At 37.2% G+C, this 27,986-nt stretch overlaps 1 protein-coding gene across 4 annotated transcripts; it reads left to right on the forward strand.

Moving 5' to 3' along the window:
- The first annotated feature begins 199 nt into the window (after positions 1 to 199).
- On the forward strand, positions 200 to 27,933 carry LOC113081693 (protein tyrosine phosphatase type IVA 3-like). Of its 4 annotated transcripts, XM_026253719.1 has the most exons (7): positions 17,074 to 17,196; positions 17,380 to 17,406; positions 17,928 to 18,563; positions 18,777 to 18,869; positions 23,153 to 23,283; positions 25,302 to 25,376; positions 26,173 to 27,933. In XM_026253719.1, exons 3-7 carry the CDS (start codon positions 18,459 to 18,461, stop codon positions 26,288 to 26,290), a joined length of 522 nt encoding a protein of 173 aa, XP_026109504.1. In that variant the 5' UTR covers positions 17,074 to 17,196; positions 17,380 to 17,406; positions 17,928 to 18,458; the 3' UTR covers positions 26,291 to 27,933. The 4 variants fall into 4 exon arrangements, with proteins under 4 accessions (XP_026109505.1, XP_026109508.1, XP_026109504.1 ...); XM_026253720.1 differs by lacking the exons at positions 17,074 to 17,196; positions 17,380 to 17,406 and adding an exon at positions 200 to 320; XM_026253723.1 differs by lacking the exon at positions 17,380 to 17,406 and having other exon boundaries at positions 17,052 to 17,196.
- The last annotated feature ends 53 nt before the right edge of the window (positions 27,934 to 27,986 follow it).

Here is a 27,986-nt window from a genome sequence, read left to right on the forward strand (position 1 = left end):
GTATGTTTTGAAGTGAATATGAAATATAAAAAAATAAATTGAATCAATTTCAATTATTGTAACTTTTAAAACTCGCCAATATTAAATATGAATTAACTATCTTTTTATTGTTTTAAATTAATGTAATTCATAACAACAAATATGTATTAGTGTCATTATTGAAATTTTATTTTAATGTTCTTTTCCCCTCTCGGTTGCTCTGGGTGACGCTACGTCTCCATGGTTGCAGCAGGGGAATCTCCGCGCTTGCGTGCGCGCATCCACTCAAACAAACACAGACGGATACACGCTGAATCACATGGAGCGAGTCTGACAAATCTGTGAGTATGACAAATCTATATAAAAACCTCCAGAAAGTCGTCTACTAAGATAAAACTAAGTGTTTAACCGCTTTGTGAAATCGTGTGTGCTCTGGTAATCCTTGCGACTTGTGTTTTTGACGGCGGTCGCGCGCTGATCATTTGTTTAGTTTTGAAGCTGTTACAGTCAATAACTTCTCACATATATGTAATATGTCATCAACATATGTAAACGCCCGACATGTTATGCTGTGAATGTGGTTTTCATGCGGTGTGGAAAGTTAATTTGTCAAGGAAAGTGGTCGTCTGATACCGGCGTTTTCAGAACAAAAGCGTTGAGGGGCTGTTAGCGTTAGCGCGCTGCTAACGAGGTGTGTGGAGGTATTTCTTTTACACAACACCGATTATAATAAGCATTTGTGTTTATATTTTGTTTAGCAGCACATATATAATAAATGTATATGTATTGTTCCGTTAGAAACTCAGCCTCACTTTTGTGTTTTGATTGGGGCACAGCTGGATGCATACCAGCATCCATCCATCGCATAACGATGGAGAAAGTTAAAGAAAATCATGGTTGTGCATAAAAATTGCCTTGATAAAATGCACAAGTTGAATTTGGTTGTAACTCAGTATCGCAAAAAAAAAAAACAAGTTGTGATCAGGCTTGGTTTGTGCATGTGTGCGATCTCTTTGTCTGGTATCGTGTCAAATGAATTCTTTCTCGAATAGCCGGATGATTAAATTCTACTTTTGTCACGATTTGCGTTCTCAGGAAGAGATCTTCCCAGATTAAAGAGCTTTATTGTGCCAGGTTATCTGTCTCGAGTTCATGTTTCAGTTTTTCTTCACAGGTGTAGTTGACTTTCAGATAAATGCTGGCAGAAGGGAACACAAAGTTGTTGTGGATGAGATGTGATTTGTGTGGATTATTGGCTCTAATGTTCCATCTTTCTAATGTGTTTTTTAGGCGTTGGCACAGAATGAGCATTTAGTCTACTTTTGTATTTTGGTTTGTTATTGATTTTAACTTTGGTGTAAAATCCTGAACAAGTGTATAAAAGAGACACACATTTATACAAGACATTTGAGTGGATCAGTTGATAAGCTTTCAGGGTTTAAAATGTTTGATTTGTAGTTGGGTAGTTGACATGAAATAGTCCTTTGTTGAGACATGCCAAACGCCATCTAAAAACATATTTTAACACTTCTTTTATTTTTGGGAAAGAAAAATAAACTTAATTCAAACAGAAAACAAGATTTAGACCATATATATATATATATATATATATATATATATATATATATATATTTGTCATTTTCCTTGTTTGATAAATTTATCTTGTCTTAAGAATGCTTAGATATTTGTAATTGAAAACAAGGCTAAAATGCAGTGTATGAACAAGCAACACACTGTAAACATTAAAACTGCCTTGCAAACACAATCTCTATACTTGTGCGGGAAAGAAATAGTCCTGATAAAGAAATTCCTGCCACTTCCATTGAAGTGAGAAATCTCTGAAGGTCAACTCATTTGTCTTGTTTTTGACTGCAGGTGCTACATAAATGTTGTCTATAGCCCCTTTCACACTGCCATTCCGGCAAATACAGGGGTAAAGTGTTCCTGTAATTGTTGCCTGGTCGCTAGATTTGGCACTTTCACACTGCCAGTGATGACCCGGTATATGTGCGTGCTTTCACACACAACCCCTGAAGATCCCGTAACGACACGTGACATCAGCGCGTGACGTGTAATGTACGAGTCGACAACGCTTGGCACGTTATACTTTAACTGAAGCAAGCAAACGATCTCGGCGTCAGCGCGGAAAGTGAGGAACTAACTGATCTCTGCTTCATTACAGTTTGCACATATGTTTTCGTCGCGAATGTTGATCTTCCTTCAAAACAGCCGGTAAAAGAGTCGCGCGATAACGCGCGTCATCACTTCGATACCGAATTAGATCTGGCTTTTGTTCACACAGCGCTCGTTCCGGATCGATTACCGCAATGTTACTATGTCCCCGACCCGGGTTCGATTCGGTAATCAATTCCGGGACGTGGTTGCTTTCACACAGAAGGCGACCAGGCAATGTTACGGGAATATTGCGGGTCCGACGTGCAGTGTGAAAGGGGCTTATGAGTGTAGTAGTTTTACTGACAAACAACCTTACGGTACGATCATTTGCACTTGTAACTTAGCCTGTCATTCCTACATAGTTAATTTGTGTTGCAACCATTGCTTATTATAAGTGTGCATCTAAGCGAACAAACATTGTGTCATCTTAACAACCATGGACTGCTGCAGTGGAAATGTCCTGTAGGTGCAGGCCATTAGGGTAAACCCATCTCTAATCAGTAAGGCAGGAAGAGTTTAGGCTGAGATGGGTTTCCTCCTACCTGCAGTTCACTTCATGCTAATGGAATTTTAGATCAGTTTCTCTTGGCTCTGTACACTGAGGTTTAAGTGATGACGTAAACTGCCAGCATGGGGCAAGGGGAGACTTCCTCCAAGGAAAGTGAGTTACTCCTCTTTTATTAGGAAAATGTGAGCAAAGCTGGAAGCTTTGTTAGAAATGGAGAGATTATAAAGGGGTGGGGGTGTTAATGTTTGTGTTTCTCATAATCTTAGCACTACCTCAGCCTCCCTGTGAGTCTCCCATTTAAACACAGATGCTATTGTTTGTGTTTTTTTTATTAGAGGGTTGCTTCTGTTATTCAACCTGAATTGCAGTAACCAAAGCAAGCTTCTTCATTCGTGGAAAGTCGGCCCCCAAGGGTATGTGACATTTACCCAGCATGCATTTACTGAAGCCTGCTGCTGGGAATTCCTCCCTGAGAACAAAGTCGCGAGGGGCTGGAGTCTTAAAAACATGTTACTTGCTGGTACATAGTAGTAGTTTCATAGAAGAAAACAGCTCCAGGATTCTCCCACTGCAGTTCTACCTGTCAATAAAAATTGCTTCATCTGACTTTAACGGTGCTTGGCAGTTTCTGGGGAAGAAAGTAGTTGAGGTTTCAGAAGTGCACTGTTGCCAAATAAAGGGTTATGCTACGATTCCCAGAGGAGCGGTTGTCCCTGTTCTCTTAAACTGGCATTTAAGGTCATACTTTGGATTTAGAAAGCACACTACAGGACGTGTTTGGTGGAGTGTATATATACACAAGCACTGAGCACATTATTGTAATAGGAAACATTTACTTCAAAGTGAATACGATAATTTCCAGCGATCGTATCACGATCAGATTGCACTCAACCACATTAATGCTTTCGTAAGGGCATCTATTGTGACAGAGTGTCTTCGAAGGGGGGGCAAGGATCAGTCATTTTTATAACTAGTTCTCCCCATTTCACACTTATTAGTTTCTTCATGTATATGAGAATGTTTCTAAACCTAGAAACACAATAGATCAGAAACCCGCTTATTCTGCTAGCTTAAGATGCTTTTTTCTTTCTTTTTGCGTGTTATCTTAAGGGTTTCCCCCATTTTTTCATTTTAGTTTTAGTATAACATTATAATACGTTTATATTTTTATCATTTAAAGAAACCAATCTTATGTATACTTGACATTTGAGACTAAATACTATAGAAAAGCACTAATATTTTTTTCTAGGGATGCATGATATATATTGGCCGATGATTAATGTGCATCTAGTAAGTAAAGCTGGTTATCTAATCAGCAGTAAATACCATCAGGTGCGTGATTTCACATAGATAGAGCATAATATATATATATATATATATATATACAAAATAAGGCTTTTTCTGTGCTCTTTCCATTTAAAATGAGAGGCAACCACTGCATTTAATCATGATCCAAACAAAGATTCAGCATACATGCAACGTGAGCAGTTTTTAATCTAAATTAATTAAATCGCGATTTGTTTAGCATCTCAACCAACTGGTAAATCGTTACATCCCTATTTATTTATAAAACAAAATATCTTCTTTGGCCATATTAAGCTACTCAATAGCATTAACACAGGCTTTACTCCTTTTAAAATTTATCTGGAATGTCACAGTTTCTGTCACTGCAACTTCCTGACCAGGAGAACACACAAATACAAATTAATCGTCTGCCTGCTGAAAAATGTATATGATATTGTACTTAATATTGGCATCATTTATGATTTACTTTATCCACCCGCAGTAATCAGAATGCTTTTTTTTTAATTTACTGACCGTCTTAACAGCACCTGTGGATATAACCATGATCTTACTAAGTTTTCTTCTTTCAGTAGTTTAAATGTTTCTATTTATTTTGTCCAATGTTAAATTAAGCCTAATGAGTTGCATCAAACTACTTCAATTAGTTATTTAAGGAGTTTAAATGTTTCTTTTGTCCACCACATTGTACTATTGAATAATGTTTAAATAAACCTTGTGGGTTGCATCAGACTATAAAAATAAGAAATGTTTGTTGTACCTAATAAGCATATTTGCCATGACAGGAGTAAATAAATTTTTTTATAATATTTTACAATACTGACTAGGGATGCATCGAATGTTCGGCAACCGAAATTAAACCGGAAAAAAAAATATATATTTTTTTTTACTAGGGTCCAAAGTCCTAAGCATGAGGAAAGTCTGTGCCAGTGTTGCCAAATTACACAAATTAAAACACCGGGCATAAAGTGTATCCTTAAAGGTAGGGCTGCACGATTATGACAAAAATCATAATTGTCGATTATTCCCTTGAAATTGTAATTGCGATTATATATTACGATTAACACAATTTAGATTGAATAATTTTTTTAATAGCTTTATGCCATTGTTTGAAGCCACTGCATGCCATATTGTTATATCAAAATAAACCAGCGGAAAACACTCTTCCTTCCACTCTTTTTTTAAGCCTCAAATATCATATATATATATATAATTATTATTATTATTTTTATTTTATTTTTTCTGAGAAACCAAACCAAAGTAAATATATGCATGGTATTATGTTATATTAAAACAAAGAAATTCAAACAATTGGGAAAAAAAACCCTTAAGATAATCTGTAGAGAGAACAACAACATATCTTATGCACACAGAATGATGTAAGTGAACTTTTTTTTTTTGTGTAATTGTGCCTTTAAACGATTACATAATTGTGTCATCTGTAATTGTAATTGCGATTACAAATTCGATTAATTGTGCAGCCCTACTTAAAGGAGAAAAGCTCTGTTTTGGCCCTTAAAGTTCTTCAAATCTGGCAACCACAAGCATGAATGCTAGTGAAGACTTGTTAGCAATGCAAAATAATGCAAATGCCAAATTAAAAACACGTTTCGGGATAAATAATGAACCAGCCAATATCGTGATTATTAGTTTTAATTAATCGAGAAAGGTGGATATTGTTATCGAGATTAAAATATGATTAATTGTGCAGCCCTAGTCTAAGTCATAGTTGATCCTACAGTAGTCATCACCAGAATATGTCTCTCTCTCTCTCTCTCTCTCTCTCTCTCTCACACACACACACACACACACACACACACACACACACACATACACACAAACATATAGAAGGGTTCATTTCCTAAGGCTGAATGCTTTCTTAATGAGATATCTCCATAGTTCTCCCACTGTCCCTTAGGTGATATGCTGGAGATCTGGACACTGTGTGTGGCTGCATGTGTTTGGGGTAGTTGAGGGAAAAAGGGCAGTGAGTGCCTCACAGGGAGATAAATAGTTATGGTGGTGAAGTCAAAAAGAGAGAGCAGTATAAACTTGATAGTGAGAGAGATAGAGCACAAGCTGGTGTCCTAACACTCCCAGGGGATTCCTTGTGGCCAGTGTACATAGACACAATGAGGGGAAATGCTTGCTTTAGGGATCTCATAGAGTTTTTCTACTACTGTACGTATCTTTCATTGGTGGGAATAGATCTGCAAGCATCGTTTGCATTCATCTCGTGCAGGGCTTGCAACCCCGCCTCAAAAAAAACAAACAGTGGTCCACAGGGCAATTGGGAAGCCCCTGAGCTCAAGTATAAACTAGAGTTATTATGTGCTTAGGGATTTTGAGGTGATGCAATATCATGAGAGATATCCCAGGGGACTGAGAATGCTCCCTGCAGTTTTATTTCTCATGCAGTTTACACAGGGACATGCATGTCAGACAGTTGATTCTGGGGGTGGGGGATAATCAAATGTAAAAATAAAGAACTGCATAGACTTCACAATATAAATTTAACATAAATGTATATATTGATTCATAACAAAGTAATACAATATTCAATGAAGAGCAGTGAATAATTACTTCATTCTCTTTTGTTGTTTGATTACATGATGACAGACAGCAGCTGGTTTATACAGTAGGATGCTGTCATACTGACTAGCATTCAATTACTTTTCAAACGGTTTATTTTCAATTAACTGACTATGTTTAGTGAAAACTCACCAATATGGACATTGTTACATACAAAGCGCAAAATAGTAGTGTGTAAGTGTCAGTGTTTCAGTCCATCTCGATTCATTCACACGGAAAGCACTTGGGCAACAGTGTCTCTTCTTGTGAACTTAACTTTTTTTTTTTTTTTTTTTTTTTTGTATCGAACAAGAATGGCAGGAGACCGTATATGGCAGTCACGTTACATGATTTGACTGATTTGGACGTTACATAGAAAGGGTGAAGGTAAACAGCATTAAGGTGAGGAACATTCATGTTTTCATAACCCCTGGTCAAAATCAAAAACAAAACTAAAACTAAGTAATTGTTGAGAGCAAGGGGGTCTCTTGGTGTTTCGGGGCCTTACAAATCCTTTGTGTATAGGAACAAATCATTTGTTACTTACTGACTCGCTCAATAAACTACAAGATATTATGTTTGTCTCATCTTATTTGAAATGAACCAAGAACCTGTTATTTGGACATAAACTGTTGAGGGAAACAAATAAATATGAATTTGAAAATGTTTCTTCCTCAAAATTAGTAAAACAATCATTAAAAGCTTAGTTAAATAGTTAAATTCCTTACTGTTGCCATTCCTAAGAAGCAGTCTGCCCTTATTCTGAAGCAACCGATATACACATAACAACAGGCTTCACATGTTGTTTTTTGATGTCGTCCTCTATGTACTGCTTGTTGTGCTAATGATGCTCTCTGTTGCAATAGAGAGTCAGCGATCTGATTCTGTGTCCTGTAACTGATTTGAGCTTATATCTTTATAAACACAAAGCTACTGATAGCAATTTCCTAACCTATTGGTGTGCAGTCTTGATCTTCCTTCATTGCCAGCTCATGTGAGACAATCTTGGGCAAGTCTGATATATTTCACACAGATCTGGAGCAATGGTGTGAAATGTTTCAGTACAGGCTGAGTTGCATTAGACAGATGGGGCTGTCACTGGACTCTTGCTCTCGGGAAGGAGAAGTGCCTGAATAAGTAGGGCTTGTACTTAAAGGCATACCCAAAGGGGCTTGTTAAGACCCATCTGGAAGATAAAAGTTATTTCTATCTTCCTTTGGAGAGCCCATGAGAACATCCAGTGACTTCTCAGAGACATAAATTGATTGACAAGTTTCCTAAATGCTATTTGATAAGAGGTTGGATGTGGCTATTGCTGCTTTCAGTCTAAATAGAGCTGTGGCCTAATGGTTAGAGAGCTGGACTAGTTAGCAGAAGGTCGCCGGTTCGAGTCTCGGTGCCTGCAGGAATTGTAGTTGGGAGGGAGTGAATGAACAGCGCTGTCTTCCACTCTCAACACCCACGGCTGAAGTGCCCTTGAGCAAGCCACTGAACCCCCAGTTGCTCCCCGGGCGCTTGATCTATAGCTGCCCACTGCTCCGGGTGTGTGTTCATGGTGTGTTCACTTCTCACTGCTATGTGTGTGCACTTGGATGGGTTAAATGCAGAGCACCAATTCTGAGTATGGGTTACCATACTTGGCAAAATGTCAAGACTTTCTTTCTTTTTTAGATATTGCAGGACTCCATAATAAAGTTTGCCCTCTGGTCCAGGGCAAGTTTGATAGTGTTTCAGGCTCGTAGAAGGAGCAGAATTATGGATGTTGCGGTGACGGATTTTTTCCACCGGTTAATTGACGTGTAAAAAAACCGGTAATCCCGGTGTCACCGGGGTTGCGTGTCTGGGATTTCGGGTGGCCGAAAATGCGGTCGTGCAGACATGCACACGTCTCAATTTACTTTCACTGTAATTAGCGGCAATTCAGTAGCATTTTTTTTAATTAATCATGGGTTAATTTATTTTATTCTTAATAAAAATACACAAAACAATAAGACACCTGCTTGTATTCCACACATCTTTATTGCAAAATGAATAATAACTTAACACACCATGCAAAAACTAAACAAAAGCACTTAAGAAACACCTTTAAAGTGCATTTATTAACAAAAATGTTGGGAATACGACTAACTTAAGAAGTCATGTTAGACGTTTTCACCCTGAGATGCTGACGGCTGCTGGTCCCAAGGCTGACCCAGCTCAGCCAACAATTGTTCAAACAATATCAACTCATTATCAAAAGCTCATTTTGGTTGGCCACCTACTGTATCTCTCTTCTGTTATGAGGGACACTGGTTCCTGCAGGTCAGAAGGGATAAGGATAAAACCCCAGATCTCTTGTTACATCACAGGGATGTTGCTATAGAGAACAAACACAGATGCATATGGAAAAATCTTTTGTAGTCTGCAAAACCAAGTTCATTGTGTTAAATCATCTTGTTTTAGTTTCTGCAAGACATTGTAAGGTAATAAAGTTAAGAGTTTGATAGACTCCTGATTGATAGTGAAATTGCTCCTCTGAAATCAGGAATGTTATTGATCTTCATCTGGACATAAGCACTTATTCAGCATTGTGAAGTTGAGTTTTGTCTGATCTTAACCAAAATGTAAGTTGGTATTCTCTGTTTTAGAACCCAGTGAATATCTCAGAACATGATTTCTAATTTTGTGGAGATCTGAATAATGATTTTGTCAGTGTATGTTTGCCTTTGTTTGGAAATGCTGTAATGGAGTTTTACATCCAGCTTTCCATGTGGTTTCACTAATAGCATATGCTTGCTTTACGTCTGTTGAAAATCAAATGATTGGGTCCTCTAGATGTGGTACAGTTTTGCCTCTTAAGTGCTTCCCTGTGCGTATAAGCCTGGTAATAATTTGCACACCACACTTACATGCAGTACAACATGTGAATGTGTGGACGTGTTTAACACATTAGAGTGTCAAAAAATTAGCCATATCATATGTTGATCTGATTTAATGAGTGCCTTATAAAATAGTGTCTGTGTACCAATGTTTAAGTTTGTTGAACTCTGAACTGCAAAATTGTATAGTGTAAAAATATTTGACCAGTAGAGAATATAACATCACAGATTGGCCTCTTGGCTCAAAACAAAGAATACAGACTTTGAATCAGCATGATTTTTTTAGTTCTGTGGGAAAGTAGAGTAAGGTGTAATGCCTTAGGGTGTGACATCATGTCCTTTGCCCATATTCCACAAATAATTTAGCATGTTCATAGCCTATAATGAATGCACTTTAAGAAAATTGAACCACCTCTCATCAGTTTTGTGTCTTTCTCAAACCAGTATGCATGCTTGTTTTGGTCATGGTGACCTTATCCTAGTGCAGGGTGCTCTTTGCATGCTGTCAAAGGTAATAATTGCATTGTGTTACAACCTGCAGTTATTAAAATAAGCACAGGTTTGCACTAGGTGTTCTTGTATCTTAGTTGGCAGAGCATGATGCTGGCCATGGTGTAAGAGTTTAAATGAGTGAGAACACATTGAATGTGTATCCCCGAATGCATTGCTTTGAATGAAAGTGTATGTAAAATATGCAAATAAATAATGCAAATGTATGTAGCCTAAATGTTCTGTTCAAGTAAAGTTTCTTGTAGGTACTGAGGGCAGATTTGTTACAGGGCTCCAGACCAAAAAACTGAGTAAGGAGCCATTGGCTCCTATAAGAAAAAAACTTGGGCAGCAAATTATTTTTATAGGTGCCACAGAATAAACTTTTTTCTTTTTTACATTTTAACATTTAACATTTAAGCCATGTATTTATGTCTTATCTTTTCTTGACTTTATCAGCATTTTAATCCATCTTGTAGATGACCTGGGTCTTTTCCAAAAATGTCTTTTCCAACTTGAAATATAGTCATTAATTGTAAGCTGTGTGTTACATTTCAGTAAGCTGTCTCTCTTATAAAATAGCATATGTTTTGATTAGGGGTGTCCATGGTTAACCGGTTAACCGATTAACCGTTAAAAATTGTGTAACCGAGTGAAACATTTTGCTCGGTTAAGTGACGTCAATGGCGTGAATTGAATTTAGTTGTAATACATTTTTGCACCACCAGAGACCGCCAGAGCGCTCCCAGACATTTGTAATGTCCACAAGAAGAAGTCATTTTTCTAATATGAAGCGGGCTAATACGAGTGACGGGGCAAAATGCAAGTATTGCAATACAGTGCTTAGATATACTTCAAGTACAACCTCGTTGTTGTAATCTCATCAGCCAACACCCGGGCATCATTAGGCCGGTCAGGACAAACTGGATGCGTGGCGTGTCTGTTTTTAATTCGGTTCCCATGTTAACAGGTTAGAGCTTGCCGACTGCCTGCGTGAGACGCGCGGCTCAGTCGCGGCTCGACGCGTGCATGCTAGAAATAGAACCGACGCCTTGTTGGAAGCGTTTTCAGGCAAAGTATAATAGGAAAATATGTTTATATGTCATTTTGTACAAAAATACATATTAATTCATGACATTTTGATATTTGAAAGTCTATAGGTTGACATAAATTCAGATATAAATGTAATTTAAATAAATAAATAAATAATTATCGATTTTCAAATATTGTACGTGTCAAACATAGTCATAGCCTTAGCGAGGCGGCCGCGGAGTCTGCTTGTTACCTTTTGCCTTATACATTTTAGGCTTATTCTCAAATTCAGATTGTGTTAATGGGCGGCATTATTAGGCAGTTTTAATAGGACAATTTGACCGGAGAGATTAAATTTTGTCGGACATTCCTTTTTTTTTTTTCGGCCAATGTCCGGAAATTACTATGGTTATGGTTACTATGGCACACTATGGTTAACCGAGTATTAACCGCTAAGGGCCTCGGTTAACGGTTAATGAAAAACTTGAGAACGTGCAGCCCTAGTTTTGATGTTATTTCATCTTTATTACGTAGGCTACTATAGTAGTAAAGAGAAAGATTTAAATAGGTTCACTTGCCGCTTGAACTGAGGCACTTTTAAACGATTGTACCTACCACATTAAAGAGTGCCAAAACTGTTTTTATTGTTAGATGTTTATGAATCTGGAATCATTTTAAAGCTGATACTTTATTTATTAAAAAGTAACAAAGCACAAAGCTTTTTGCGATTACTGGACAGTGAGTGCACTTCAAATAATGAAGTTCACGCATAAACAGAACAGGCATACACTAGGATCTTGATAAGAAGATGCCATATTAGTAATAATAAATGAGAATTGTTAATGATATTGCCAATATCCACACAGCTGACAGCTTTACCTGTTGTAGTTTGTTCAAGTTGTGCATGAATCAGATGCTGCTTTTCCTCACTTTCACTTTGCACATCTCTGTCATTTCGATCTCTCTCGCGCTGCACAACTGAGCTGCGTTTAGCAGGTGTGCAACAATGCTTCTGTATGGCAGAGATGAGAACTGTTTGAAACCCTTTTATCCACAAAAACGTTGATGTGCATTGTCTCAGTTTAAAACACGTACACAACAAAAAATGCATTACATGCAAGAAATGTAAGTTATTACATGTAAATACATAGGCCTAGTCACCAGTGGTGACCTCAGCAAAAACTTCACTCACCATTTAGTACTTTTGGTCACTAATGTGAACGTTTTAGTCACGATTTGGAGCCCTGTGTTATTCTTGTTTGACTTTCCTATTTGGGTTGAGTCATAATGTTGCATGAAACTTTTAGTTTTGATTGAGCAGTCATTTTAATTCTTGGTATGGCACCTGGTATCTCAGTTCCCAGGAATCTGTACTCAGATGTCCAACCTTATAAGGTTACAAGGCGAAGAAATTTGAGCTATTAATTATTTTCTCCCAGACTAATTATTTAATCCAGTTGTAAAAGTCGAGACCTTTCTGAGTAGCTTTTTTTTAGATGGTTGTCATGTTTCAAAACAAGTCCACAGTTATCTTTAACTCCCGACCCACTTCATTTCGGATCTGGCTAAATTTATTAGGTGACAGCTGGAAGAGGTATATTTAGAACACAGGTGGCCATGAAGGCTTCGTGCCCTGGAGTTCTTCTCCAGTCAAGTGCAGAACCGAGGCAGAACAAAGCCAGCCCAGTCGGCAACACACTCTAACCCGTCAAATACAGGTTCAGCCCCACCAACAGGAAGACCCCTGCAGACCTGTTCAATGAACTGACACCTCCTGCACTCTTTGAGTAGTGGCCATCTCATTCAAAATGTATTCCCTTTTCCAAACAAAATCCTAAAATATGAGTGTGAGAGTGTTAATGCGTCTAGTCGTTTTGGGTAAACTAACCGAGTTTAAAAAAGGATCATATTGAAATTTTACAAAGTAAAACTAATATCTCCAAATGTGCTGCCAAGGCATGATCTAGAAAGTGTGTCTCGATGCTGCCAGTGTGGCATTTGCTGCCCATTGGCATTAGCAGAGCGTGCCAGGGGAGCCCTTGCGCAGAGGTTACTTGAGCATAGCTGAGTGGGCCAGAGGGGAAGTGTTCCATATCACTTCTTACCTTCAATACACATTGCCTTCATTAAGCAGATGAAGTTCTGTTCATAGGTCCGTGAAAACTCTAGAACTTGAATTCATTAGAATCTGGTGAATTCTAATAAATCTAAGATTCTTATTGTTCCTGCTGTGATTAGGATAGTTTGTCAACATGGATAACAGCCTAGGCCACATGTAGCCCCTCTCTCTCCTTTTAGTGATTCCAAAATATCTAGTACCAGAATTTATCATCATCATCATAAACATAAAAATCATGTTAAAATTTGAAAATGATATGAAAAACATAAATTGGGATGATGTATTACAAAATGGTGAATTGGACAAAAACACTGAAACTGTGATGAGAACTATTGAAAAAACTATTCAAAAATACACACAACCGCTAAAATGTAGACAAAATTTATCTCTACCATGGTTAAATTCAGATATCTATCAACTAATGAAAAAGAGAGATATAGCTTTGAAAAAGTCATTGCTTACAAAAACGCAGACAGATATTATACATTTTAAATCATTAAGAAATAAAGTAATTAGTGATATGAGGAAGGCAAAAACTGCATATTTTGAGCAATTGGTTACAGAATCAGGAGGAAATAGCTCATCTCTTTGGAAGTGTATAAATAAACTTTCTAAAAAAGAGGGTACACAAAGAAAACCTTTAGTGGAGCTGAACATAAATGGTAGATTAAGTACTGATAGCACTGAAATTGCCAATGAATTTAATAGATATTTTACTCAGTCTGTGGAAGAGCTTGCTATGCGTTTTAAAACTATACAACTACCTCTAGGGGGAAGTCGTGGCCTAATGGTTAGAGGGTTGGACTCCCAATCGAAGGGTTGTGAGTTCTAGTCTCGGGCCGGACGGAATTGTGGGTGGGGGAGTGCATGAACAGCTCTCTCTCCACCTTCAATACCACGACTTAGGTGCCCTTGAGCAAGGCATCGAACCCCCAACTGCTCCCCGGGCGCCGCAGCATAAATGGCTGCCCACTGCTCCGGGTGTGTGCTCACAGTGTGTGTGTGTGTGTTCACTGCTCTGTGTGTGTGCGCATTTCGGATGGGTTAAATGCAGAGCACAAATTCTGAGTATGGGTCACCATACTTGGCTGAATGTCACTTCACTTTCACTTTCACTTCACTTTCAAAATGTAATAAATGGCACACCCTCATCCTTTCATATTTCTGAGGTTGATGAACATAAGATACTTCAAATTATTAATCAACTGAATAACTCAAGGGCTAAAGATATATTTGGAATGGATACTGCATTTGTAAAAACATATAGTGCTTGTTTGATAAAGCCCTTGGTAAATCTGATAAATTTATCAATTAGAGAAAATAAATTCCCTTCAAATTGGAAAACTAGTATTGTAACTCCAATTTTCAAAGCAGGATCAGCTGATGAGGTTCAGAATTATAGACCAATTTCTATTCTTCCTGCAGTTTCAAAAATTTTGAAAAATTGGTAGCTGAACAACTTATCAATTATTTAGAAAAACATGATTTACTTTATTCTAAACAGTTTGGTTTTAGGCCTAAGTATTCAACAGAAATGCAAACAAAATGTCAGTTATATGCAGATGATACAGTCATTTATGTATCTGCAAAGACTCCAAGTTTAGCCGCAGAAATATTAACAAATGAAATGATTGGTGTGACACAGTGGTTACAGAACAGTTGTTTGACCCTGAATTGTACAAAAACTGTCTCAATGTGTTTTTCAATCAGAAAGAAGGAAATGAGTGATTTTATAATTAAGATCAATCAAAAGGAAATTGAAACGGTTAATCATTTTACATATTTAGGTGTTATTTTAGACTCTCATTTGAAATTTGATATGCATGTTAAGAAGCTATGTAGAACAATCAAAACAAATCTGAATTGTTTTTACATGATTAGACCATATTTATCATTGAAAGCAGCCAAGTTATACATGCATGCAATGATTTTTTCACACTTATCTTACTGTGTGACTGTCTGGAGTCAGGTTTCTCAACTGACTATTAAACCTGTTAGATCCCTATATAAACAAACACTAAAAGTTTTGGATAAGAAACCAACCAGATGGCATCACTGTAGCATTTTACAAAAATATAGTTTGCTTAGTTTTGAAAATTTTATAAATTCATTTGTTATTAAAATGTTTTTTAAATGTTTAAACAATCTTGCGCCAAAAGTTATATGCGAATTAATATCAAAACAGAGTAGTAGGGGGATCGCTACAAGAGGTGCAACTACACAGAACTGTATAGCACCACAGAGAAAAACTAAATTTGCACAATCTACATTTACAGTTCAAGGTGCATTGTTATGGAACAGCTTGTCAGCTGAATTGAAAATGCAAACACAGTTGAATATTTTTCAAACAAAACTGAAAAAGTGGTTCAAACAAAAGCAGATATGTGAACATTGATGGTTGTACATAGAATTAGTTGTTTATTTTTTTTTTATATTTTATTTTTTTTAGCCTAACCAGGGACTAGGGCTGCAAATAAGCCATTGGCTAGAAGCCTATATGTAGAGCATCGGCTGCATGAAACTGTAGCAATGTTATACTGCATTGTCCCTGTTAAATAAACTGATAAATAAATAAAACATTCCAGGATGTTTAAATTTAGAATTAATCTTTTTTTTTTTTTTTTTTTTTTTTTACAATTAATTAAAATGTATAGATTAATTACAGAATGTATTCATTCCAAAATGTTTATTTCCAGAATAATTTTTCGATCATTCTTGAATGTATAATATTCTGCTGAAAAGCCTTTTACCTTTGACAGTATTCACAAAATAGTGTTTGATTCCATATTGCTTAAATAGATTTCTGTATGACTTTTTCTCTCTGGTTACAATCTGCCCTTTCTGCTTGGTGAGAGTTCTGGCCCAGAAGAGTCATGTGTTGTGTTTGTTGTTTGATCACTTGGAACACTTGCCCTTGATGAGGTCATTTGCATTTAATCCTTCAATTAATTGGTCTTTTTTTAAGCCAAGCCAGAACTTCTGGAGGGGAGGGGATTTTTGCTGAGCACCAATTGTGTAAACCTGTTTACTAACAAGCCTTGTTGATCACATAGTGTGGTTAATTCAGGAGCTGTTGGACAAATGCTTGCACAGTTAGGTGGTTCTTTATAAGGTTCGGCTGGTCATTTTTTAAATTAATTGATTATTTTTTCTCTTTCTCCGCTCTGTTTGCTGTCTGAAATTTATCTTAAGCTATACGCCTGAATACTAAGGACATCTTGAAAACTAAAAAGGAACAAAAATTACCTAGCTAAATAAATAAGAGTCCTGCAGTCCAGATTAGTGTACATTCACAGGTCGGAGTATCTGTATTTACTCCAGAGCCAACAGACAGAGCACCTGGAAACACACACCGCACTAGTGGGCAGAGAGGCCTGTCCAGCCTTCCAGCTTTATGTAAAAGGATTTGGCTCAAGATGTGCTAAGCCCTCAACAAGAGTGGCAGGGTAACTAAAGGGGTGTCATTCTGATCATGGGTATCAGAATGATAACCTCATGTTGAAAAAAGTCACTGTCTGTATTGAGGTATCCTGTCCACTGTTGAGCAAATGTTCTGTTGCTCATCTACTGAAATGAGAAAGAAAGAAGTTGGATGAATTTTAACAAAATATATCACACAGGTTTAGAACAGCACGGGCATGAGTAAATTGACACAATTTTGAGAATATCCCTTGAAGGTAATTTTATATATTCTTTCTTGTTTCAATCATGTTGTGAACATGCTAAAATGACAGGGCAGAGTGTGGAAGTATGTGAGTTTTAAACTACAGTCCAGTAAACGTTTCATGGAAGTACTTTCTTTGCATTCTTGTTGCAGTGCTGAAATGAAGTGTGTATTATTTCTCAACCAGCCACTAAAAACATCAGACAAGAGCGTATGTTGTGAAACCTATTAGGTACATTGGCCATGCTATTTTTATATTGGGATGGAGAGAGAGAGAGAGAGAGGTGGGGGTGGACTGGTCTTCACTCCTCCTAAGAGCATTATGAGTGCATTTGTTTGTGACATTAGCAGAGTGTCCTGTCACTGTCATATGGCAAGCCAGGGCAGCCTGGACTGGTTCAGAGCAGAATCGGTTATTACGGATAGCAACTGTTCACCCGCCGCTGTTCCCAGCAGAGCCCTGGGCTTAATCCCGAGCGGGAAGCAGCCTTTCATAAAGGTAAAGGGAGCCAACTCTCACGAGTCATGGGGAGATCAGACACAGTAGTTCCACATGATTTTCTCATGTGTGTTATTGGGAAAATGGCATGCAACTGAAGTTTCTTTGTGTTTTTGCTTCTTTCTCCCTTCATTTCTTGAACTAAATGGTGTGATTTCTTGTTTTTGATGCATCTATGTGAAGTTCTCATTGTTTGAGAAGTTGGCACAGGTGAGTGCTGTTTTCTCTGCTGTCAAACTGTCTGCGGTTAACAGTATGCAATTCTAAGTTTGTGTCTTGTGTCATTTTTAAAGAGTTATTTCACCCAATAATTAAAATTCTGTCATCATTTACTCACCCTTAAGTAGTTTATTTCTTCTGTGGAACACAAAAGATCATCATCAGACGTCAGTGCCTATTTTTGATATTCAATGAAAGTGAATAGTGACTGTGATGATCACTAACATCTTTTAAGGTTAATAAGTGATTAATTAATTTTGAGGTGAGATGTGCCTTTAATTGGGACTTCTTCAATGAGTTTGTTTCAAATTCTGCTTCTATTGTGCTGTCTGATTTATTTTAATTTATCTAATATGATTTGAGAACATATGTTATTAACTAGTTAATCCATGTTAATGCTAAAATCATTTAAGTTATGTATTATCCCCTTATATAATATATTATATTATATTACTATATAGAAAAATTGTTTATGGATTTGTATGTGATTGTCTTCTTTGTTCTCTTAACAGCTTTCTCCTCCAGCTTCTTGTTTGTTAATGGAGTTCCGGCAGGGCAGCGGTGATTACTGCCACGCACAACATCGTAACGCTTGATCACGGGTGGATCTGCCCGAAATCTGCCACTGAATGTACAGAGAAACATTGTCTGTGCTCTTCTCTTGCTGGTCTTCCTGAATGACCACTTTGCTCTGTGCCAAATGGGTTAATTGGCATTGCGGCACCTGGCATTTTGCTACCGGACACTGTTCCACCCATCTAGTGGCCCGGCAGAGTATCCCTTTAAAGAGGAAGAGGTTGATTTGTTGGAAGAGGAAGACTCTTGGGGCCTCTAATTTCCAAGAAATGCAGCTTTCAATTTTATATACTGAGTAGTAGTGATTTATCATAGAGGATCCTGCAAGTCCTTGAAACCTTCACTGTGATAGTGAATCTGCTGTAGCACTGTTGTGGGTCAGAGTAGTGCCATACTGTGAGTGGAACTCTGTGGATCCTGGCCTGGAGGGAGTGTTCGGTTTTCTGTAGTGTGGAGGGGACACCAGCATGACCAGGATGAACCGTCCAGCTCCTGTCGAGGTCTGCTACAAAAAAATGCGCTTCCTTATCACGCACAACCCAACCAATGCATCATTAAGCAGCTTCATTGAGGTGAGAGACCATTCAGACATGATCATTTTAAAGCATGAAAGATCACATACTTCCTCCTCTGAAAAAGTTCAAAACTACTCTGATGTGACAAGTGCTGCACATAAATGGAGCACAACCAAGAACAAACTTCAAAACATTTGTTCAGAGTCCTACATTAAATACTAAATGTACTCTGTTTTGTCCCTCAAAACTTGTGCAATCTTGTTTCATCAGGATCTGAAGAAATATGGGGCAACAACAGTGGTGCGTGTGTGTGAAATCACCTATGATAAGACACCGCTGGAAAAGGATGGAATTACTGTCATGGTGAGATATATTTCTTTGTCAAATTGTAATTAAGTGTCGCCTGTGAAGTGTTTTTTTTTTGTAATAAGCTTTTTATAATGGTATTTGAGCAAAAGTAACAACATTTATGACACAGTTGTTGTCAGATTTCATTTGTGATTTCAAAATGTAATCGTAAGCTTAGTGAACGGTTTTGGAGAATTTGATGTTTCCCCATTCATTTCCCCATGACATGACTTGCCTTAAAGGGACTTTGCATAGTATTTTGGCTTTTCTGTCTTTTTTTCTGTCTTTAGATGCATTTGACCTTCTGTTTTGTAGAAGTACATTCAGTATATGTGTGTCTAATGTGCACACACTCACTCTGTCACCTAAATGTAATAATCCTGGATTATTTCCCGATCATGGCAGTGTCACTCCATGCCTCCCTTACTTTAATTAACACTCCTGCTATTCTGCAGTGATGCTGTTGTAATTAGTGGTACTTGTGGTACCACATTAGTGATATGAAGGTGATTGGCTCCCTATGATACCATGTAAAGCCTCTGTCTGGATTTATATGTAGGATCATCCTGTTAAGCACAGACCACAGCCCTTCAGTGCTCATCTAGTTCTGGAACACACATGCTGTTTGAATTGGCCTCTCAGTCACGTGATATGATGTCAACTGAAGTGAGATGAGGTTGCTTTCTGTCTGGTGCTCCAGAGGGAACTAACTCCACATTTGAGGAGACAATCCTAAAACGTTCTGCCAAACATAAGATATTTCTCTTTCTTCACCTAAATCTACCATTCATCCAAAGTCTACATGTGTTTTCAGTTTGGATTGTTAACATTTCCCTGTTACCATTGCAGTGTAAAGGGAGCTTGATCTCTCTCTCTCCCTTTGCTTTTTATTAAGTCCTGTCACCCTTGTGCTCTTTCACTGTTGAACTTCTCATTAAATTAGAAGAAATATACATGATTCTACATATTTTACTCTATGCGTTTAAGAATTCTAGAAATGTAGCTAAGCTTCTTAGATTAACCTGAGGTCACTGTGAATTTTTCCAGGATGCAGGTGCATCTCAGTTTTTACTTTTAAAAACTCTGCAAAGTGCATGAGAAGTTATGTAAATCAGTTTCTTCCTCTGTGCCATCAAGATAACAGTCAGTTTCCGTAAGAGAGAAACACTGTTGACTACGGAGTCTGTTTGAAACACCGATAATGAATATATGCTCAGCTGGAAAAGATGTAATGTTTAAGTCCTTGGCTCTCTATCAAAAAAACATGACATATACAGGATTTAGTGCCTTTTCTTAGTTTGAATAATTTCTATAGCTTTTCCTCAACAAAATTTTAGAAGATCAATTTGAGAAATGTGGTTACTTAAAGTTTAAAAAAAGGTTTTAATTTTCTGTATCAGTCACGTCACAAAACATAATTCCAAAAATAATGACCATTTTCAAAAGGGTTTTGCAGAATACTGCTCTGTCTGCTATTGGTTGGAACAAACCAAGACAAGGTTGCTGTTGTTGGGCTAGTCAGGAATGTAACAGAGAAATGTTTTGATAGTTTCATAGAGCCATAATGTGTGCATAATGTTTGCTAATGCTACCAGGAGAAGAAAAAAAATACCTTAATTGCACATTTTGGAAAAAAATTTGTTTAAATCAAGTCCGGTCTGCACTGTTTAAAATCAGAGAAAGCATTTACACTACCTATCAAAATATTTTATGTCAGAAGATTTTTATTAATGTTTTTTGGAAAAACGATATATTAAATTGATCGAAAGTGATAGTAAAGTTTCTATTCATCTTCAAAGAATTCCGGGAAAAAAAGTTTCTTGAGCACCAGATCAGAAGAGATGTTAATGATCTCTGAAGAATCATGTGCCACTGATGACTGGAGTAATAATTCAGTTTTGCCATCCCAGGAATATATTTCATAAAATACTTTTTTCAAATACTTAAAAAAAATCATACTTGCTGCAAACTTTTGAAACTTTAATCATTCTGCCTGTGAAGTATAGTTTTCCAGTATAGTTGTGATTGCATTTTCAGCTTGTGTGGAAAAAAGGTTTTTAGTGTACTTTAGCTTTAAAAGAGAAATATCTAATTGCTGCACCACTACCAGTGCTGCAAACCAGAATTGCAAAATTTCTTCCATTGTTCAGAATAACATCCTGCCACACATTCTCACGATGAAACAGAAGTTGATATGTCAGACTGTTTGAGTGGTATTTTGAATGCCACAGTACAACCTCAGAATGGCTTACTTAGTTTTCTCTGCATATTTACTTTATTTGCTGTATGCTTTCTCTCTTTCTGTTTACCGACTCTGTGGTAGTGTCTGTATTTTATATATATATATATATATATATGTACACAAAGTGATTACTTCTGCCTTCCAAAACAAAAAAGGTTTGCAGGGGGTCAAAACTTGGAACAGGATTTCCTCTCCAATTCAAGCAACTGCAAGATGGATTTAAATGGTTATTCGCACCATGTTTGCACCGTTGGATCCCATTTGTCTCGTAGAACAAACATAAGATGGTAAAAAGTCTAGATCAGGGGTGGACAATCCACTGTCCTGCAGAGTTTCGCTCTAACGGGCCTCAACACAACTGCCGGGAAGTTTCTAGTATGCCTACTAAGACCTTGATTAGTTGCTTCAGGTATGTTTACTTAGGGTTGGAGCTAAACTTTGCAGGACACCGGCCCTCCAGGACCGAGTTTAGGTAACCCTGGCTAGATACTCTGTTTAAAACAAACCAAAAAATATAAATCGTACTGACATTACCATTTTAATGATTTTATAGATCATGAAAGATCATGAAATGCTTTTTTTTTTATGAGAAAACAGATCAGTGAGAGGATTGGTTGACATTTTATGTGCCTTATGCCTTATGTATTAGTTTTAAAAAGAAGAATACCTTTAAAGGAAGCAATGAAACTGATGTGTTGGTTGACAGAAAAATAGGTGCCTCAAACATCTCCTGCTCTCTTGTAAGCAGACGCTCGAGTTGCTTGAGCTATAGCAGGTATGTGATCCGAGAAAAAGCCATGGCATTTTCTACAGTTAGGCCCCACGCTGCCTGTTCTGGAGTTGGTGTGCCCTGGCAAGAGTACAGAGCACTTCCATTTGGGAATGGACTCCTGGAATTAATAGCTTACTGTTGACATACCAGACAAGGAGGGGCCTATTAACCTCTTAGTGGATTAAAAAGTTATTTTTAAACCAGGAGATTCTCATAGATGGTCCTCGTAGAAAACGTTCTCCGTAGCTCACTCCCTATAAATGTCTCCTTTTTCTGAGAAAGCAGCAATGCAAAACACCATGCGTAGTTTTTCAGTGTATTTTGACCCAGCACATTTGTGTTTTTTTTTAAAAAATCATTCAGATCCAGGCCTCCATGAAAAGCTCCCTGTAAAGATAAAAGTCTTTAATGTCTGCGTGCGAGTCAGATTGTGCCTAGACTGAATGTGTTTGTTCTGATCTGCTCAAGCATTTATCAAAACCCTCAATGTTTTTCTGAAGCGTGTAAAGCATATGATAATCAAACCATAGATCAAGTCCTAAAATTAAGAACATGAGAAGTTTACCATGTCAAATTTAAGTTCATCCATCATTTACTCAAACTCATGTTGCTTCAAACCGAAATTACATTTTTTTTTCTCACAATGGAGACATTTTGAAGATTATTTACAATTAAATTAAAGTCTGTTGGGTCAAATGCTGTTTTAAACCCATTGACTTTAATACATGGTCAAAATCTAATGAAACATTTTGTGTTCCACTGAAGAACATCACAGAGGTTTGGGAGAACATGAAAATAGTCTCATTTTTGTGTGAACTTTTAAGTACCTAATGAATTTGATGAAACAACTTGTTGAGTAAAGTTGTAAACATTCCGTTTCTGGTGTTGCATAATTCAACATTTCTGATGATTCAGCTCTTGCACATGGTGTTAAATCGAGCTGTTCTTGACAGATCTGATCAAACTGCTGGAGTTGACGGGATGAGTGAACGTGCCATGTTTACGCTTGCAGAATTTGTGAAAATCCCACAGGAATCATTATGGGGATTTGCAGATTACTGTGAATCTGAAATGATGCATAATGCTGAAGCTTTATAGAGCACCATCTGCTGGTGGTGACTGGAGTCATTTGTTACCCCTTGTTCCCTTTTATCTTATCTGCTAGTATTTGGTGTGTCTCAATATGAGTTTTTCCCTTTCAATTCGAAATATAGTAACATACAGACATGTAGTAATCCATAGTGATAATAGATGTCAAATCATCTTTCTGTTTGTCTCCCTCAGGATTGGCCTTTCGATGACGGTGCACCTCCTCCTACTAAGATCGTGGATGACTGGCTTAGTCTGCTGAAGAATAAGTTCTGTGAGGATCCAGGTTGCTGTGTGGCTGTGCATTGTGTGGCCGGACTGGGCCGGTGAGTGTCAAGTTATTCTGTTATCACAGAAGTGCTACTCAAAAGCTATAGCCATCTGTGTGATATGTTAAGAATTGAGCACAACCTTATCTAGCCAGTATGCCAAGCCATTCTGTGCCCGCACTGAATTAGGTTTTGTTTTTGTATTTTGTTTTTTTTGCACTAAAATTCCACAGTGGAAAAATCTGGCAACTCAAAACAACTCTATTTTGGTTGGGGATGTGACACCTAATGACTGTTTTTGCAAAAATACACTCACCTAGGTAAATGTACCTGATGATTCTGATTAGAAATTGGGTGAAATATCAGCCTAGTAAGTATAAGTATAATTATACTAGTATAATTGTATAATTATCCAATTATATTTAGGATTATTGGGAGATATCTAGATATGTGTGAACAATGGCCATTCAAATCAGTGTTGCTTATGTTGACTGAAATGAAACTATTACATTGTTTTCATAATTGAATGACTTGGAAATTTATTTGAAAATAAATCTGAAATAAAGTATATATTTTACGTGATTTAAAAAAAAAAATTATGTAAGAATGGAAATGTTGCTAATATCTCTGGCAGAGCTTTAAGGTGGCTTGTGTAAGTGTAGTGTTTGTGTTCTGCTGTTTACATTTGGTTTCTCATCATTGTTAGTTTTTTTTTTTGTGTGGGGGGCTTTTCCCCAAATATTCCTCAGCGACAGGCCTCTCACTCTTGGCCCATGTCCTCTCCAGGTCAAACCTATACTCCCTGCCTGACCGCTGTGTGCCAAAACCAACCATCCAAACAGACACACAATATTAATCCAGGTTTATTATTCAAAGAACAAAGGTTGAAATAGGAAGAGAATAAGCAACAGCTCTCTTAATTGCTCCTTCGTATCTCTTTTCAGTGAGGAATCCTGGTCACGATGTTGCCCTCTTATCCAGCTAGCTGTCAAAACAGACATACACTAATTAAGCAGTGGTGCTTGAATTCTTGATCCAGATGCCTAAATGTGATGGCTTTGCAGGAGTGGTAGGCTAAGGACAGTCCGGTTTAACCTGCCTGCCCTCCTCCCACTCTGACCACCCTGACCGCTTCTGCCGACAGGTTAAGCACCAGCCTCTCTGACGTAGATCGCAGCTCCTGTGGGAGCCCTCAGCAGTTTTTGACAGAGCGCCAATGTTTGCTTTAGCAGGATGAGTTTGTGTTGTTACGTATTGGAAAAGGGCACACTCCGGAGACTTCAGAGCTGTCAGGACCCTGAGCGTCAACGCTAGAAATAGACAAGGTCTCTGACAGGGAATGGCACACTTTTCAAATCAAAATGTATTTTATTTTAGTAATCCTTAGATTAGCACATAATGACGTTTAGTTTTAGTTTTTTTTTTTTTTTTATACAAAAAAAAAAAACATTTGTGAAAGCTGCTCCGTGAACATTTAGAATGATAGCTTAAAATGAATTGCTGTTCAAATTAAATGTCATTAAAAGGATAGTTCTTCCTTTACTATGCAAAACACAAAAAAATTATATTTTGAAGAATGTTGGAAACCAAAACATTTGGGTTCCCATTGGCTACCATTGTATGGACAAACATAAGCTTGAGTGCATTATAATACATTTTCATTTATTATATCATATTTCATTTATGGTTGGGCTGTCTTTTTAAGATATAAAGATTGTCATCTACTCACCCTCATGTCATTCTAAACCTGTGTGACTTGTTGAAGAATGTGTTGTTACTGTTTTTTAAATGAATTGGTATTTGGGCTTCCAGGGTTACTGTATATCAAGTCTTGAAGCCACACAGTAGCTTTAGAATAGATTGTAATTTAAGTTGTAGAATAATGAGTCTTGCCATTCAGAAAATGCAACATACTGTAACTGTAGACCTGTTCTCTCATGCATAAGGTGGTATCCTTTGCTGAGAAGGGCTGAATGGGTCACTTTTTCTGGAAAACATATTTTTTTCTGTGGGCTGTGCACACACAAAAGCTGTTTCCTGGTATTAAACACTGTGCATGTATGTATATGTTGCAGGGCTCCAGTGCTGGTGGCTCTGGCACTTATAGAGAGCGGAATGAAATATGAGGACGCCATTCAATTGATTAGACAGTAAGTATACATTACAGCTAACAATACATTACCAACACCGCTGTACAACCCGGTCAATACAGTGAGGGATACAGTACAAGTACAGTAAATGATGCTACACTGATAATGTGCATCGTTAATGCCTCACAGCTAATTATACAACAAACAATTTATTGCAAATTCTGAAGTAAAAAAATGATGAATGCAGTATGCACTGACACCATTATGACATACAACAGTAGCACACAACACAGCGCTAATTCATTACAGAAAAAAATTAATCAATAAAATATAACTGGTTAAAATAATCATTAATGTTCGTATATGCATATATTTCCATACATTTAGTTTTTTTTTCCATTTACATTTTGTATATTACTGATACATTTCTATATTAATTTTGTGTATATATTAAGATATTAAGATGTTAATATTTAAAATGTATATTAGTATATTAATATATAATTTTTATATAGCTCCTAATGTATATGCATGTGTGTATATATGCATGTATACATTTAACAAACATTTAAAATCCTAGTAAGTCAAAATATTTTGCATGTTGGTAAATATTTACTTTAAGTACATATACTTGTATGTTTTATAGGTAGAAACTTGTAGGTGTGTTTAATATATACATGTTTTTCATTAAAATAGAACTGTTATAAACAAATTATTAATGATTTAGGGGTTAAACATTATTTAAATTGTCTATGTGCGTTTAATATCATTATTATTACTATTATTATAAATGGAAAAATCATTGATTAAAAAAACTAATACAACTAAAGTGTATTTGGTGTTAATTGACCCACAGGAAACGCCGGGGCGCCATCAACAGCAAGCAGCTAACGTACCTGGAGAAGTACCGCCCCAAACAGAGACTGCGTTTCAAAGACCCACACAACCACAAAAGCAAGTGCTGCCTCATGTGATCCAGTCTCACCGGCCTGCCACTGAAGGATCCAGTCACTCATGGACTAAAATTACCAATCTAGTGCATTTGAACTTTTGCTACATTTCAGGAAGGGAATTTAACCCCCTTTTGGTGTAAATGTCAGACCCCTGCACACAGGGTCTTCACCAGCTCAGGGCTAAGAAAAAAGATCCTATTGAATTTTGTCTTTACACACAACCTCCCCTCCACCATCCTCATCCTCAGCTACCACCCATCACACTGTACCAGCAGAACGCAATCCAAAGATGATCATGGCTACCAGCCACCTGCTCATAGAACACAATCACTGTTTACTACCCTGTTCTTTCTCTCTCTTGAAATTTTGAAGTTTCTGAATGCGTGTCGCTGTACTTTTTTGAAGATGTGAGTGAGTGGTTTAACCTAGCCCCTTTTTTCTACATTGAACCGTGAATCTATTCTGGGATTCAAGTTTGTTGCACCACTGGCTACTTTTTACTAGAACTGTGGGCCTCTGGATCGATAACATAGACTTCCAGGTTTTTGGTTGTTTTAGCTGCTTTTAAGTCATTTTGAATCTGATATGTTGTTGTGCCACAGAATCGCATCAATGAGGAGAGAAATCCATGAGTGACTACGCTTGTAGATCAGTATTTCTAGTTTAATTTAACACAGAAACCACAAGAGGGAGTCCTCACAATATTTACCTCACAGGAAAAATCGTTTGCAGCATATAAGGACAGCTTTTTTGAATTGCCAGTTTTATTTATTTTTTGCTGTTTGCACTCAGTGCTCGTGTGTGACTGCTTGGTTGTATTGTGGACACTTACTGTGTAATAACAAAATGAACTTTTCAAAGTGAGGCTTAATATATTTAGTCTTGTCCATATTGTAGGAAATGAGATGGAATCAGTCTGCCTAACTAGTGGGGATCTGGACACCAAAGGTGATAAATCTGTGTCAGGTACTAAAATGATGTAATCTGCATCATTAATTTGTTAATATGAAATACATAAGACCTTGCATCTGGGATAACAACATTTCTCTGCCTTTGAAATCAAAATTTCAAACAGCTAGAAAGCAAATATTAAGGAAATATCTAATAAAAGAGTATCTTTGTTGAATTGTGACTGTGAGAGGGATAAGCAAATGAATTAAGGTCATGTTTTGTTTATATTTACCATGAACGGACATTTAAAGCTGAGCTCACTCCAGTTTACAACTGAACTTTAAGACAGGTGGTCAGGTGCTTATCAAATTTGCATTTCTGGTTATAACACTTAATAGTCCATATGGTTCCCATTTGAAAAAAGAAAAAAAAAAGTGTGTGAATAAAGCAGCTGAATGTTGCACACATATATAAGGGCTTTTCTCTCACGTTTGTCACTTTTGTTACAGTCTCCACCATCTGTTAAGTGTCTGCATTTGCAAATATGTAATGTTTTGATGAGTTGTTGCTTCAATAAACCAATGTGATCAGCAAAATAATGTAACAAATGTCATGGGAATATATTTAGATATCAGCTCTAGTGCTGCTTTTGTGATAAAGGATGGTGCAGGACTCACAAACTACATGGCATATCTCCGGTTTATCCTGACCACATTCATTTGTGGTCCTGAAGACGATCATCCATGACAATGTCCACCATGTGACTTAAAAAGCATTTTTTTTCTTTAAATAAAACAAATTTTTCACCTGTTTTTTCTTGTCCCTG

Source organism: Carassius auratus, unplaced genomic scaffold, assembly GCF_003368295.1.
Source record: "Carassius auratus strain Wakin unplaced genomic scaffold, ASM336829v1 scaf_tig00035021, whole genome shotgun sequence".
Lineage (NCBI taxonomy): Eukaryota > Metazoa > Chordata > Actinopteri > Cypriniformes > Cyprinidae > Carassius > Carassius auratus.